At 47.4% G+C, this 15,000-nt stretch overlaps 1 protein-coding gene across 12 annotated transcripts in view; it reads left to right on the forward strand.

Moving 5' to 3' along the window:
- LOC135100682 (helix-loop-helix protein ngn-1-like) overlaps nt 1–15,000 on the forward strand; it is a 589,312-nt gene that overhangs the window by 439,144 nt on the left and 135,168 nt on the right. For all 12 annotated transcript variants that reach the window (XM_064003834.1, XM_064003835.1, XM_064003833.1 and 9 more), the window contains one exon: nt 14,289–14,324. In XM_064003834.1, the coding sequence (XP_063859904.1) occupies nt 14,289–14,324 (36 nt within the window). The remainder of the gene's footprint in view (nt 1–14,288; nt 14,325–15,000) is intronic.

The following is a 15,000-nucleotide window of genomic DNA, read 5'->3' on the forward strand; positions in this document are numbered from 1 at the left end:
TTATCAGCTGTGTTCTTTTCTCATGTTGTATTCTTGCATCCCTTGTATTACTTGTCATCATCTATACCTCTCGGTCTGCTCGCCCTCACCACCAGCGCCACCATCGTCTTCACCACCACCACCAGCACTGTCATTCCGCCATCCGTCCCTTCGTCAGCCATCCTTCAAGGAAGTGTTCCCCGCCGCCCCTCGTACCATCCCTGCCACTTACTCCACCACCACCACCAACTACACGCACTAACCACGCTAATCCACCACCATCACACAGCACAACTACCACCAGCGGTAACACCAACACTGCCACTTAAAATAACTCCCTGGCGCAAACAGCGCCCAGTCCGCCTTGCCCATGACTCCAGCCTTGTTGCTGAGGAATTCGCTCGCTTCGCACGCCTGCCTGGCGCCCAGCCACGCACGCAGCCTTGCTCTTCACACCCTGTAATGTAATGGTGCTTTGGTTGCATCCACTCATTACACCAACACCATGATATTAAAGACCCACAGACGAGTCAGTGCACAAGAGCACACACCGCCTGTCCTGCGCCGCGTCGCACGCCACCACACGTCACCACGCCACTCTGTCAGCCAATCAAATCAGGCCAAACCACTGCCTAACATAACACACACACACACTTACACCCAGACACATGCGTATGCATGTACGTGTGCTTACAGTCCGTCGAGGGGCAGCGAGGATCTTCAGTTACTTTCTTTCTTGTAAGGTCTTGAAAGTCTTGTAACCTGCAGTGTCGCCGCCCCTCGCTGCACCTGAGCCTCGGTGGCAGTTGGTCAGGATTAACAGAAAGGAATCCACTCTGGAGAAATTGCTAAATGACCATAATTAGAGGTGATAACTAGACTAAACGCAACGTATTTTCTCATGCTCAGAATATGAAATTATGTAGTGCACCCGAATAAAAACCCGCCCGGTCCTTCGTGGGTAGAGGGGAGTCCCGGCAGGAGCAGCGGCTGCTGCACGCGGAATGATTAGAGGATTGAGAACCGTCTACCGATCACTCACGTTGCGTGATGCTGCAGTGTTCTCCACCATCAGACAACGAGCAAAGCCATGATCACACCTGACTCCTGTTAAGCTGTTAAAATGTGGCCGTCGTTCTGGAACAAATCGAGTTCGCCAGCACCATCAGCACACTGTTTAGTCCGATCCAAGTGTCGATTGGTTGATACTTATATTGATGTTTGATTTTTTTCTACTGAGAACCTGGAAGCCTCGGCACTCTCCCCGCCTACCCCCGCCACCACAGGTACACTTCAAGAAATGATGTATAAACACTGTGTTTACATTGATAAAAAGATTAGTAAAAACACAACATTTCTTACTGCCATTTCATTATATCTAAATTAGTGGTCGCAAATGACACCTTATAGTGAGCCCCCGTGTCCTAGTGGATACAAGTCTCTGGTGACCCGCGGCCCTGAGGGAGCCACTGGCTGTATCATTTGGCTGATGTCTGTGGTGTAAAGACCGCCATTTGACACACTTAATTGTGTTTGAGAGGATGACACATTCCGCTCCACCCAGTCCGGCAGGAGCTGCGGTGACGCCTTGGTTTGTGAGACTTAAATTTCTTATGCAGTGTGTTGTGGTTGCCCGGCAGGACCTGTTCATGAAAGTGACCATGATAAGACCGCTCGAGCGAAAGACAAAGGTGGAAGAAACCCTGCGTAACAAAGACTGTCCGGCTTTCTGTCGTCAGAGTTAGATCTCAAGGAAGTCAATTTTAGGTGTAAAAGCAATGCCATTTTAATGCGGGATGGTGGCGAAAATATTATAAAAAAAAAAAATCTGAAACTTCGGGCTCCACCAAAAATTGGCAGCAAAAAATTGTAGTGAAGACCAGCGGTGCAGCTGACCAGGAGGTGCCCGAGCCAAGAGAGAGAGAGAGAGAGAGAGAGAGAGAGAGAGAGAGAGAGAGAGAGAGAGAGAGAGAGAGAGAGAGAGAGAGAGAGAGAATCTTTGCTACCATTGTTATTTTCCTTGAGCACATTTTACGAAGCATTGCTGGGTGGCTGGCGCAGTCTGTGAAGGGACTGAAGCACATCACAGAGGCAGCGATGACTACGAGGACTAGTAAGTACTTGTATAACAGATGACCAGCACATTGAGCCATCCATCTTGTCATGAGTGGCAGAGGCGAGGCGCCGTCCAGGGGATGACAAGCCTTTTTTTCTCCCTCCCACACCTCGCCCTCCTCTCCCTTCTGGCACTTTGCCCCTCCCTCCCTCCTGGCAATGTGTCTGCTTCTCTTCCCTTTCCCTCTCCCGCCCTCCCTCCATCCATCCACCCCTTCCTCCCTCCCTCCTCGCGCCACGCCCTCTCTCCATCATTCCCGCCAAACACAGCTCTCCCCTGCAGACTGTCGTATACTAAATTCCCTGGAATCCCAAGTTCCGTGTTGTCTTATTAGTCTGCGTCAAGACAGGATATTCTAGCAAGCTTATAATTATACCTCTCTTTTGAAGGAGAATCCAGAAATTAACAAGTTCTCAAGTCCGATTTTTATTTATTTACTTTTTTCATTGAATTAGTGCAGGATAAATTAGTGGATATCTTATCGGGTGACAAAATTCAGTAATTGTTTTGTGTTGCGGCAGAACTTGAAAATTATTCCTGTAAAAGTTTAGTGGATTCTTGTGATAAGGAGGGATGTAAAGCCGCGGAGTGCTGAGATAATGGAAAAACAATTAAAATGTGCGCAGGTGCCGATCCGTAGCGCCTCGTGTGGGGCAGAGTTTACTTATTGGATTTTTTCTCCGTTCCTATCTATATTATTGATCTTATTCATCTAGCTCGCCAATTATACATCACGTGTGTAGAGATTATAGAGAAGACTCGCGGCTCATTCCGTGCACCCGAGAATAGAAAGTAGGAGCAGGGAAGGAAGGCTACAGTTGATGGCGCGACTTCCTTTACTCCCTTTGCCCACCACCCACCACCCACCGCCCACCGCCCACTGCTCACACCCTCCTCCTCTCCTTCCGCCCCGCCCCTCCCTCCGGTCAGCCGCCAAGCACTGCTGCCACGCCTCCGCCACAGTCATCAAACAGTCTCTAATTACCGGCAATTATAACTCCCGCCTCGCCACACCTCGGCTCGCCGCCACCATCACACCTGTCTGCCATTCTCAGTGTTACATTCGAACTGACTCCAATGGCCGTCCTGACACCTTCACAGTCCCTCAGTGTTGCCATAACGGCGGCTAAAACAAGGCTCTCACGCCCCTCACACCTGCTCGGGAATCTTAGCTACCTCACCTGCGCCCAAAACATGGTCCTTACACTTGGCCAGGCTCCCGACGGCGCCCCAACCGTGTTATTGGCAGGCTTTTACATCAGTAAGTCTACTTGCATTATATGTATATTTGTTACACCTCGACTGGAATCACTTCTATTTAACAAGAAGCAGCCTCGCCCTGGGCTGGTCATACGAGGGTTTCAGGTAACATTTAGACCTCCTGAAGGGCGGTGCTGGACCTGGCATTACAATGGACGCCCCAGGTCATGCTGCTGCGCTATTTCTCTCCTCCGAGCCTCCTGACGTATAATCAGTTTTATAAAGTTGTTTAATTTAGCTGAGCAGAGACTTCCACAAGGGGATAATTAGCATGGCGGACGCTTTCAGCCGCTGCAAAGTGAAATGATGCAGGCGATGCGGCTGGCAGTGCATGGAAGGGAGGCAGGAGGAGGAAGCACCACAAGCACGTCGAACCAGCGGGGAGCAGCGGCGGGGACTAGTTGGGAGTCTGGCAGTGGAAATGATGTACTTGTGATGGCCACCAAGTAATGTGAGCCACGCCGGCAGCTCTCCCTCTGCGGCCAGAACACAAACAATACTTTTATCATTTCCTCATTCTATTGACTCACCTTAACTGAAAGAAGTACCTGGACGTACTTTATATTATTTACTTGCGATTATCATCGTGAAAATATGCTGTGTTGTCCATTCCCACACTTTCTAATTAGACAGGCGTAAAAAATACAAAAACTGGTGGTCGTGTCTGTAGTTTTTATGCGACAGCGGGTAAAAAACACGCTCTTGATTTTATTATTTTAACGTTATCGGCGAAGATATACAAACCCTGAGTGTGTTGACGGCGCTGCTGTCTCGTCCGGTGCTAGAAGGGCTAATGCTCTAATGCTCCCTGCCTCGCATGCCTCCCGCGCCTCAGCAGCCACCGCCCGTGGACCAGCGAATGTTTCGTCCCGCCACAAATAGACCCGACCTATCACAAAAAATAGATAAATGAATTAACACAATGCAATACAAATAACCCGTGAAATGTGAGCTACCTTCGTATTCCAAGCGGTATTAATTGGAAGTGATTCTGCTCCTTGATATCTTTTTAATATTTTTAAGTGGTGGGAAGGACCTGAGGCTGTCATTCTGTGGTGGCTGCTGGAGGGCCTCAGCAGCGCGCCTCGAGGCCTGCTGCGTCTGCTGCCTTCATCCGTTTTCTGAGTCAGGCTGTGACGTCACTTTTACACGCCTCAAAGAACAACGAGATCATTTATGGATTCTGTGTATCACTAAAAAGTAACATCCTGTAACAAAAACAAAAAAAAAATCATCAGTGAAGGTCTTGAGGAACGTAAAGAGAGAACGAACGTCAATGAAACGCAATGTGACGGCTTATGAGTTTCAATTGTTACTACTTATTTTTTTTTTTTTTTCTGGAGATTTCGGGTATAGTGGTGGGTCTTTTGTCATGAGCGGAGCCTGAGAGCCTTAGAGCAGCGCCCCGCCTTCCGTACCTGCACCTGTCGCGGGTCACCTTGGCCCTGGTGGGGAGATGGGGAGGGAGGGGAAGAGGTGGGGATCAGTAAGGTTTTAGTAGCACAGTAATTTCTCCATTGGGTGGCGTTGTAACTGGTAACTGGTCCCAGAATTTTAACGTTTAACTCAACCCTACGGAACAGTGAAAGCTCACAAAGGGAGGGAGAAAAAAAACACCACCAAAAAAAGACCGAACATTAACTTCGACTTAAAATCGCCTTACTTTTAACTTAACCTTCACATCCGAGAAATGGCTCGCTATATATGTGCGCGCAGCGGTTTTCCTTTTTTTTTATTTTCTCCTTCTTTTTAGAAAATAATAACCACTTGAGCCACAGTGTTGCCGAATAAATAGTCCGATTATCGTTTATCTGGCGCGTCAGCTTAGGTCAGCTCAAGTCAAGTTGTATATTCAGCTTAGGTATGTACCGTCACCCTCCTGCCTGATTCAGCTTACCTGGATTCTAGTGCAGGACTGTGAATGAAGAGGCAGTCCCGAGGCAGCCATGTCCAGACTCAAGCGTAAAGATTTGGGGCGAGAAAGAAGGAGGGAGGAGTGGAGGTGGTGGATGCTGAGTGGTTGTGGGCGTGGACGATGGAAGATGGAGGTGGAGGTGAGGCGCGGTGGAGGGTGGCGTTTGGAGAGCTGGGTGCTGGCGCGAAGGGAAGAAGTGGTGATGGTGGTGGAGGCGTGTGTGATAAGATAGTGGAGGTGAGTGGAGCGTGCCAAGTGGAGTACTGAAAAGTAAATGCTAGCTTGAAGGAATAGAGTGGTGGTGGAGGAGCTCAAGATAGGATGGTGGATGGGAAACGGGGAGCAGGATGAAATATAAAGAGCAAGCGTCAAGGATGGAAAAGTTGTGGAGTCGTGCAGGATAGCGTGGCGGTGGGCCGCTACCCTACACCACACGCCGCCTGGATCCTGTAACGTGATCCTACTCGACACACGGTCGGTTTTATTAAATGTAAGTAGCTGGTTCTTGCGGCGGCGGTCACGGCAGGTGATCATTGTTTTTGCAGCGCCGCCTCTGCCCAGCCGCCCGAATCTTCGTCTCGCCTCTCCTCCAAAATTATACTCGAGATAATTAGCCTTACGCTTCAATTAGCTGACAATTAAACACGCGCTCTGTGGTCAGTGAACTTGGTCTAAGACGAGGATCACAACGTCAGCAGTAAAAAAAGACGATGACGACGAGGAGGAAGAAGAGAAGGAGAAGATAAGATATAATGCAGAAAGGGTATGAGAACAACGCCTAAACAGCGCCCATCAGGAGCACAAGGGAAGAGCAGACAGCAGCAAACCTGTTGGCCCTTACGAGGCTATTTTTAAAGGAAGGACGACCGGACACTCATCCCCGCCATAAATCGTCCACTTCCAGGCGTCTTCAGGAACCCTAAGCTTGATAGCAGGGCGAGTTTACTGGTCTGGATTTTTTTTTTTTTTTTTTTTTTTGTAAAGAACTAGAATAGTTCGTTTAATGCGAGGGTGGCGGCCACAAGTGAAGTAGATATCCCAAACAATAATGTTGTCTTGGTACCTCCGCACACCTGCGTGCTGGCACGTAATCATCGTCAGGCCGGGAGCTCAGCGTCCCGTGTGGTGGTTACATAGCTGGTGTCCTCTATTATTTGTCAGAGAGTGTGACGGGCTCGACTCTAATCCCTCGCAGCGAACCGCGGAGGGGGCTGAGGCAGGGCTAACAGAGCGGGAAAACTTTCCATTAGCCAATTACTTTCTAGATCCTTATCAGCCAGACTCGCTCCAACTTTTTGATTTACACCTACACCTGAGCCTCCTGGCAGCCCCGACACCCGTGCATGGTGCGGGAGTCCAGGCACACTCCCCGCATTCCCACCAAAGGGTGTGACCGTCACTCAATCCCAGGAACTCCCCGTAAGCTTGAATTTCCGGGTTTGCGCCGCTCCCTCACTCTCGCCTTTCTTTCTTATGCTAACCAAGCCAGCTCAGAGAGGCCGCCATGCTGCCCATGACAGGTGCACCACACTTGCAGTTGGGGAGAGCAAGGATTTGTTATGCTGCTCCTGCCACTCATGTTCTTCCATATTTGTTGTGCTCTGGAGAACGGAAGCAGCTTGCGTTGTTGAGTAGGGTACACGTGTGTTGGGGAAGGGAAAGGTTACCCGTGGAAGGAGTAAATATTGCAAACTATACTCTGGTACTTATAATTCGTATCCAAGGCGCAAGCGTTGCGTCTGATAATGCTAATCATCATCAGGCGAGCGGCAGATCACATCGCCGCGGATGCCTGATGCCGCGGATCGCCTCTGTGCCTGCAGGGTCAGCGGGCAGGAGAAAACATTAATTGCATTCTTTTGCCCTTGATGAAAATTATCACATTAACTGTCTAAAATGGCTAGCAAAAACATATCTCTGATAACTAAGATATACGGTGGAGAGAGAGAGAGAGAGAGAGAGAGAGAGAGAGAGAGAGAGAGAGAGAGAGAAGTGGTAGTAATAGTACAGAAGCTCTGCACCCTCGGTTCCATCCTTCCCCTGACGCGGGATGCTAATATCGGCAGCCACTGTCCGGCGCACCTTTGAGGGCAGTCCGCGGCAATTAGCTTAACACCTGTTCGGGATTTAATTGCAGTGTTGTTAGGCACAAAGTAAGGATCAGTCATCAGGGACGCACGGAGAGTGGAGAGTCCTGCCACCAGGAAAGGCAACGCCACGGGGGAAGGGCAGGAAGGGCGTGGCCGCGAAAGGTGACGCAGTAGATGACCCGTCACTTATCCACCGGAGTTTGTAAATAGGCGTGCTTTACGCTAATCCTGGGGTGTTTGGAGTGAGAGAGAGAGAGAGAGAGAGAGAGAGAGAGAGAGAGAGAGAGAGAGAGAGAGAGAGAGAGAGAGACTTGTAGAGATGTGTTCGCACGTAGCATATCTACATTGAACGATGTAACACGAGCTGTGCAACATATTCTTGGATATAAAAGAACATCTTATTCTGAGAAAAATCTCCAATAAACTTATATTGTTTTCATATTACGTGTGAGCTGCAGTAACGTTTGTAATAGTGCGAGTGGGGGTGTAGGAGCGAGAGGTGTGGGGGATGCGGGGCGGCTTGAGGTTTGTCTTCAGTTTAGAAGAAAATACCTGTGTGTAACGCTTCGCGCGCACAGTAATTCAGAATTCGCGGATTCGGGGTTTGTGTGTGGCTGTTGCAATGAATGCATCTCACACTATAACGAATATAGAAACTGTATAAGTTCATGGAATATTTTTTTCTGTGAGTAAGATGTTCTCTCATGTCTGTGAATGTGACACAACCGTACACATTAGGCAAGGGCATTCAAATATTCATTGAAGTCTTAACGGCGCATGCACATAGGTACTAAAACATGTGCCTGCACCATGTAAACAGTAGATTACTGAACAAGTTATTAACGTGTTGTGCCCAGATAATACTGACAGCACTGGTTACGAACATGTTTCCAGCACTGATGCAGTTGGGACAGCGTTCGCGTCATCGTAGTTGTAAACATGCACGCAACATTACAGAACAAGGCTTCTGAGCAACTGTCACAAGCACCAAAGAAGTTGAGAGCAGTGTTCATAGCAGATGCTTGAGCAACAGTGTTGATGTACCCTACCCAAACATCAAAGTGTCCTCGTTTCTTCTCGTATCCGCAACTGTATAGACGTTTAGCGTGGAAACACAGAGGGACACCTGAACACTATAGTGACTCCTCCGTTATGCAGACTTGAGGACGTGCATGGCAAACATTACAAACAGTCGAGCGAATCTTATTGTTACCGAGACATGGCTCTGCAAACAGTGAAGTGTTCCAGTGCCCCAACTTTCATGTCATGCTATAGCTTTTCACTTACATGCGCTATCCAATACACTGCATTCTGCAAGCATATTACGCATTACCAACGCAGATATTTGGGAAGTTTAGTGACGCTGCCCCTTAACAGTCCACCACATAAGACAGCGCAGTGACAGCTCATCTTTCCAACACCTCACTACATCTTGGTGCAAACCTAAACACAAAGCTGTACGCTAAGCTAAGTGTCCGCACACACACGCACATACAGAAAAGGAAGAGTCTAAACACACACACACACACACACACACACACACACACACACACACACACACACACACACACACACACACACACACACACACACACACATTCCTGCGCAAGACCATTTCAGCTCTTGGCCACGCACACAGCCACGCCTTCACGCACACAGACATGCTCACATACACACACAGCCGCGGGGGATAATTTCAGCGGCGCGTGGGTAATACGGGGATTTGCAAGGTAACAACGTGGGCAGGTGGGGCGGACAGATAATTGGCACCCTGGCCGCCGTGATGGAAGAGACGAGGCGGCACGGTGACAAGATCGAGTGCCTGATTGTGGGGGAGGGGTTGGGGGGTGTCGGCTTCCCTGCCTGCGTCCTCATTGCAAGAGTAACTTCTATTAATTTTTAGTGTTTTCCTTCGTCTCCTCCTCCTCCTTCTCCTCCTCCTCCTCCTCCTCCTCCTCCTCTCCCTTTTCTTTTCTTCCTCCCCTCTTTTTCTTCTTTAATCCAGTACATCTTCCTCCTCCTCCTCCTCCTCCAAAGCAACAAGAAGAAACTTACAAACTTCGCAACTCTTAAATCTGCAACGAAAAATAAAGATAACAGATTTTTTTTTTCGACTCTTTTAACTTTTCCGATATGGCAACATTTATTAAACTACCACTTCACTCAGACTCCTTAAATGAAATGAAACGAGACAAACTTTTTTTTTTTAAGTATTCTATTTTTTTTTCATTATTATTATTATTTTTTTTCTTTTTCTTCTTACTTGATTGCCTTGTTATCACGTGAAGCAGTTTTGATCTCGCGAGTCGTAAACAATAACACCATTGAAGCGTTCACAGCTCGACCCGACCAGACTAAGCGAACACATAGCAACCAACCACTCAACTCAGCAACTCCCATTTCCCTCTCTTATTCCCCCCTCCCCCCGATGCTGATAGATACACTTAACACTACAGCCATTGCCGGGGCTATGAGGGAGTTCATTGGAGTGAGACGCATTCTGCTTCTCTCCTTTCATTACCTATCCAGTCAGGTTTTACTTTTGCTCTCACTCGTTTACTTAATTTTTGATCAAGTTGTGAGATTTCTGAAATTGTAGCAAAAAAATGTCGATAGGTTTGTTGCTGTTCGATTTTTCCTTTGTATTTTTTTTTTTTTTCTTCTTCCTCGTCGTCCCCTTCCTCCTTCTAACTGCACGCATGGACTAACACCCTCATCCAGTCACCACTTAGCAATGGGCTCCGGTGAATTCTTGCATCTTCGTACAAAAGTTAAATTAATTATCACCAGCCATCTTCGTCATTCTCCTTCTGATACTGTCGTGTTTCATCCTTTTCTTTTTTTTTCTCTCTCTCTCTATCTCTCTCTTTCTTTCCTCAATGCTCGTCTTCTTCATCTCATGCAGTCAATTGCTCCCCGTCATGGCCACTTGATCCCCCGCTGCTTTGTGTAATTCCCAAGTCATTACACCATTTAAACCCTTATCTACAAAGCCAACTTGTTAGTCTCCTCACATTTCTTTTTCCTCCTCCTCCTCCTCCTTCTCTTCTTACTCTTTCTCTTCACGTTTCATTTGATGTGGAAGGAGAAAGAAAAATGCCTGTCGTTTATTGGTCTGATTTTAATTGCTAGGAATGTTGGATCGTGTCTGCCTGTGTGTGTGTGTGTGTGTGTGTGTGTGTGTGTGTGTGTGTGTGTGAGTAGAAAACTCTCTCTCTCTCTCTCTCTCTCTCTCTCTCTCTCTCTCTCTCTCTCTCTCTCTCTCTCTCTCTCTCTCTCTCTCTCTCTCTCTCTCTCTCTCTCTCTCTCACCACATTCCACAACAAGCGACCTTCACACTTTCTTTTATTATTTGGATTAATAATTTCTTAAACATTAAGGTAGATATTTTTTTAAGTTATTCGCAGAAACGCTTAATTCCTATTTCCTCGCACTGTATACTTTATTTCAAGCTTTCTTTTTAATACCATTTGTGCGTGTCCATACTTACTTTATATACTGATGTGTTTATTTATATGGGAACTGAATCTATGTTTGAAGCTTAGAATTAGAAACACTGATAATGGGATACAAAAGATAAATAGTTACTTTCATTTTTTTTTCTTTTCTTTGTCCGCATCATTCCTCTTCGTCACTCAGGACAAGATAAGCTTTATTTAATTCTAGGGCAAAGAAAGTCCATCTCACTAATTATTAACGCCGCTCAACTGTGTAATTTTTTTGGGGGTGAATATGAAATAACGTGCTAAAATTTCCTGAAAAGAAAAAAATCATGTACTTATATTGTTTTATCTTAAGTGTGAAGGGAAACTGTAACAAACGGCAGCGGCTATCTGGCAAACACTGGAGCCCCTGCTTCACTTCCTGTGCCGGACCGCGTCAGGGTCATTTCTTGCCCTTGCCAGGCCTGCCCGCACTGAGCAGCGCCGCAGACGTGTAGTCACGCGCCTGTTTTCTGTGGCAACACTGGACGAGCTGGAAGATCAGAACCACATTAAAGCGTTCACGCGTGGCGGGGGGCGAGGGCCACGCTTCTTTACCCCCCCCCCCCCAGTGACTCACCCACCCGAGGGCCGCTTCTGGGAACCACGTGTGCCGAGCTTTGTCAATTACACGTTGAACAAAGTAATGAGTGCACTAGGTGGGGCCGCCTGTGTGGTCCTGCCGCTCCAATAACCTGAGTTCCGACAGATATATAGACGACGCGGAGATTTATCCTTAATTAAGTGCTAACAAGCGTCCTTGTTATCTAAATGGGTGATTGTGTTATCTAATGAGTATTAATGTTCCCTTAGATACTAGCCTCCTGAAACTCACCTGAGGCAATTAACTGTTGTAGTATTAGCGGTAATGTTACCTTGCCAGATAGACAAGGCAGTTTCTTTTCCTTTTACAGCGGCAGCACCTCGCTAACTTGTGTGCCTGTCACGGGGCAGCCCGGCGAAACACTCGCGCAAGGAGCGGAGTACTACTTCCACCGGCTGGCACTCTTAATTACTCCTGAAAAGTTCCTGTTGATTCTGTTGCTTATCAGGCCCACCGCCCTCTCACGACGCTCCATGGGTGGCCCACACACTGGAGGTTCCCCATTCTTATTACCTCCAAGCCTTCCAATCTCAGCCTATTAGGTCCCCAGCCGCTTCCTCCACCCAGTCCCTCCCTCCACCAGATCTTATTTGCCTCACTATTCATCTCTCTCTCTCTCTCTCTCTCTCTCTCTCTCTCTCTCTCTCTCTCTCTCTCTCTCTCTCTCTCTCTCTCTCTCTCTCTCTCTCAATTCCTGGACTCAAGAATTGCCTCTGAAGCGAAAATCACCTTATTCCTCTTACTTTTTATTTGCTCTGGTCATCTCAGCCTCAAGTTGTCCAGTCTGGCTTTAGTGTGGGTGGCTCGTAACCAGTTTCCATGGGAGCGATTTAATGAAGAAAAATAAATCCCGTCATGGTGGTCAGCAGTGCTTGGAGGTGGCCAGGTTCCTGCTGCGCCGCCGTCAGATCTGAGGAACAAAATGCCAACGACCTTGATTATTCCGTTGTAGCTGCTAAGCCTGACACGGGCACCTGTAGCCTCACCCGCCTCGCACACCCGCCCCGCCACTCCCTCTCCACCCACAATAAGCCATGTGGTCGCTTTCCGCACTGATGCTCGACTTACTGACGTACCTGCCTGCTTATGTACGCCTGTTGATAACGCAGTGAGGAATATATGAACATGCTCCGTCTTGCAAATTAATACCATTCAGAAAAACAACGCCAGGAACGCAGCCAGCGCGAGTCTCTGCGCACTCAAGCACACTTTTTTTCCGTTCGCATCACTGTAATGGAAAATTATCCAGCGTGTAATGACCTTACCGTTAGCTACTTCGTCTCTGGCTTATCTAATAATGGATTAAATGAGATGGATGGGAAAGGGAGCCGCCATCGCCTAATCTAAGCCTTAGTCTTAATCTAATCCCGCGACGCATGGTCCTCGTAGCGGGTCGTCCCCTCGTCGTAAAGTAGAGTATCCGAATCTGATTGGACGCTCTTCGCCGCCAGGCCCACGCAGGTGTGAAGGGAAGCTTCGGCACCTTTGTACCTGCCTGAAAAACTCGGCAGATAAAATAAGATTCGTGTGGTTTATGCAGTTTGTTCCCGGTCGCCTTGTGACTTACGCAGCGATAACCAGCGGTCGACGAAGAGTTAGGAAGACAACTTCATACCAATTTGACTACCAAAAGAAGAAGGATTGGAAAACCTAATCGAGGAAAAAATATGGCGAATGAGTCTCCTCTATCTCGCGTGTGTGTGCGTGGAAAATGCAAATCTGCTGTGAATCTATCATGGTTAGCTGGAGGGAGCGCGGACAGGCAGCAATCTTTGAGGTGCTTTCTGGACCTTCCGCCTCCCTCAGGTGAACGGAGAGAGAGAGAGAGAGAGAGAGAGAGAGAGAGAGAGAAAGAGAGAGAGAGAGAGAGAGAGAGAGAAGAGAGAGAGAGAGAGAGAGAGAGGAGGAACAGGACGTCATACTGAAAAATGACCGGAGTTAAACGGGAAAAATTAAACTGACTCACAGAGAAGGAAGGAATTTCAGCAAGCCTGTTAAGCAGAGAGAGAGAGAGAGAAAGAGAGAGAGAGAGAGAGAGAGAGAGAGAGCATTTGCAACAAAATGAAAAATACTAATTGTTGTTTGTAAAATGCAGAAATGCACACACACACACACACACACACACACACACACACACACACACACACACACAGCCTCTCTCTCCACCATGCGTCTCAACTGCCGCGTCCTGCATCTCATCGCTCAACACATCTGGATTACTCTTTCTTTCCTGCACTTACTCCCCAGCCAATTTAGCAATACAATTATAATGAGGTGAACGAAATTACTGCCTCTTTTCATTGTTCGAGACTCTACCTACCTTGACTTGGCTAGTGTTCACCTCTTCTTCCTCCGTCAGGTATCTTCTGGTTATTAGTTCTGTTTCCTTTCCTTCGCTTATGGCGCCAGAACGTCTTTCCATTTATCTATACGCATGTTGATGAAGGTAGGTTAGGTTTTCTGTCTGAAGATTCCTTGCCATATTCCTGGTCACGTTCCTCGTTATTCTTTGTCTTTCGTTCCTCTGTCATTCTGCATTGTTTCTGTCGTCAGTGTAATGAAAGTTAGTGTGCCTACTGCCGATCTGTTAATACAGTCATCTGTTGTTTTTGCCCGGCAGTCAACACTTACCCACGAGACAACACTACTTTTCTACTTTTCCATTTTCTTCTATTCTTCGTCCTTATCTTCATTTTCTCCATCGCCTTCCTCCTCCTTATCTTCCTTCTCCTCCTCCTCTTCCTCCACGTCTTTCATCTATTTCATTGTAAGAATCAGCAAAATTATAATGAACCAGATGTTAACCACACTTTTTAATCGAGTCTTTTCCTCGTATTTCCAGATTCGCTGGACGTGCCGCGGTGCTCCAGAAACACCTGTAAGTACCCTTGCCATGTCGCCACATTGTTCTCCTATGGCAGTGGTTCCCAAACTATCTTCCATGAGGTCCCCTTGTTGCCTTTCAACAGACACACACACCTCCTCTCCTCCCTCACTTTATTGTGTTTATGTAAATTTATAGATTCTTACAGTTTGTATCTTAGCATGTTTAGGAAAATGAAGGTCTTTGCTTGCATTAAAATAAATGAAACAAACTATAGAGACATGGGACATTTTTAATAAACATTTGCTTCTTGGAGTAATTTCATTGCATACTTTTTAAACAATGATATTTGGCCAGATGATGTAACCCCCTCCCCTTTCCTCTATGTCCTCACTCACTCGTTCCATAGTTTGGAAACCACTGTACCACGTAGAGACATTACACTATTCACGTTCTTGCCACGAATTCCTATCGCTGAAGACAACACCCCCAACCTCCATTTCCTTTAGCCACTCCTGGACCGAAGAATGAGAAAGGCGGTGAGTGAATGTCAGTCTCTCTTCAATTTTACCTTTTTATTGGAGGAAAATATTTTGTTCTTATGGCGAGGGTCACACCTGGAGGATCAGGGTGTTGGTCCGCCACTTACCACCACATGCCGGGGACCTATTGAGGGAAAACCCGGCAATTCACTGCACGTCTTTGGGGGTTTGAGGCGGCGGCATACGAG

This window comes from Scylla paramamosain, chromosome 5 (genome assembly GCF_035594125.1).
Source record: "Scylla paramamosain isolate STU-SP2022 chromosome 5, ASM3559412v1, whole genome shotgun sequence".
In the NCBI taxonomy this organism is placed as follows: Eukaryota; Metazoa; Arthropoda; class Malacostraca; order Decapoda; family Portunidae; genus Scylla; species Scylla paramamosain.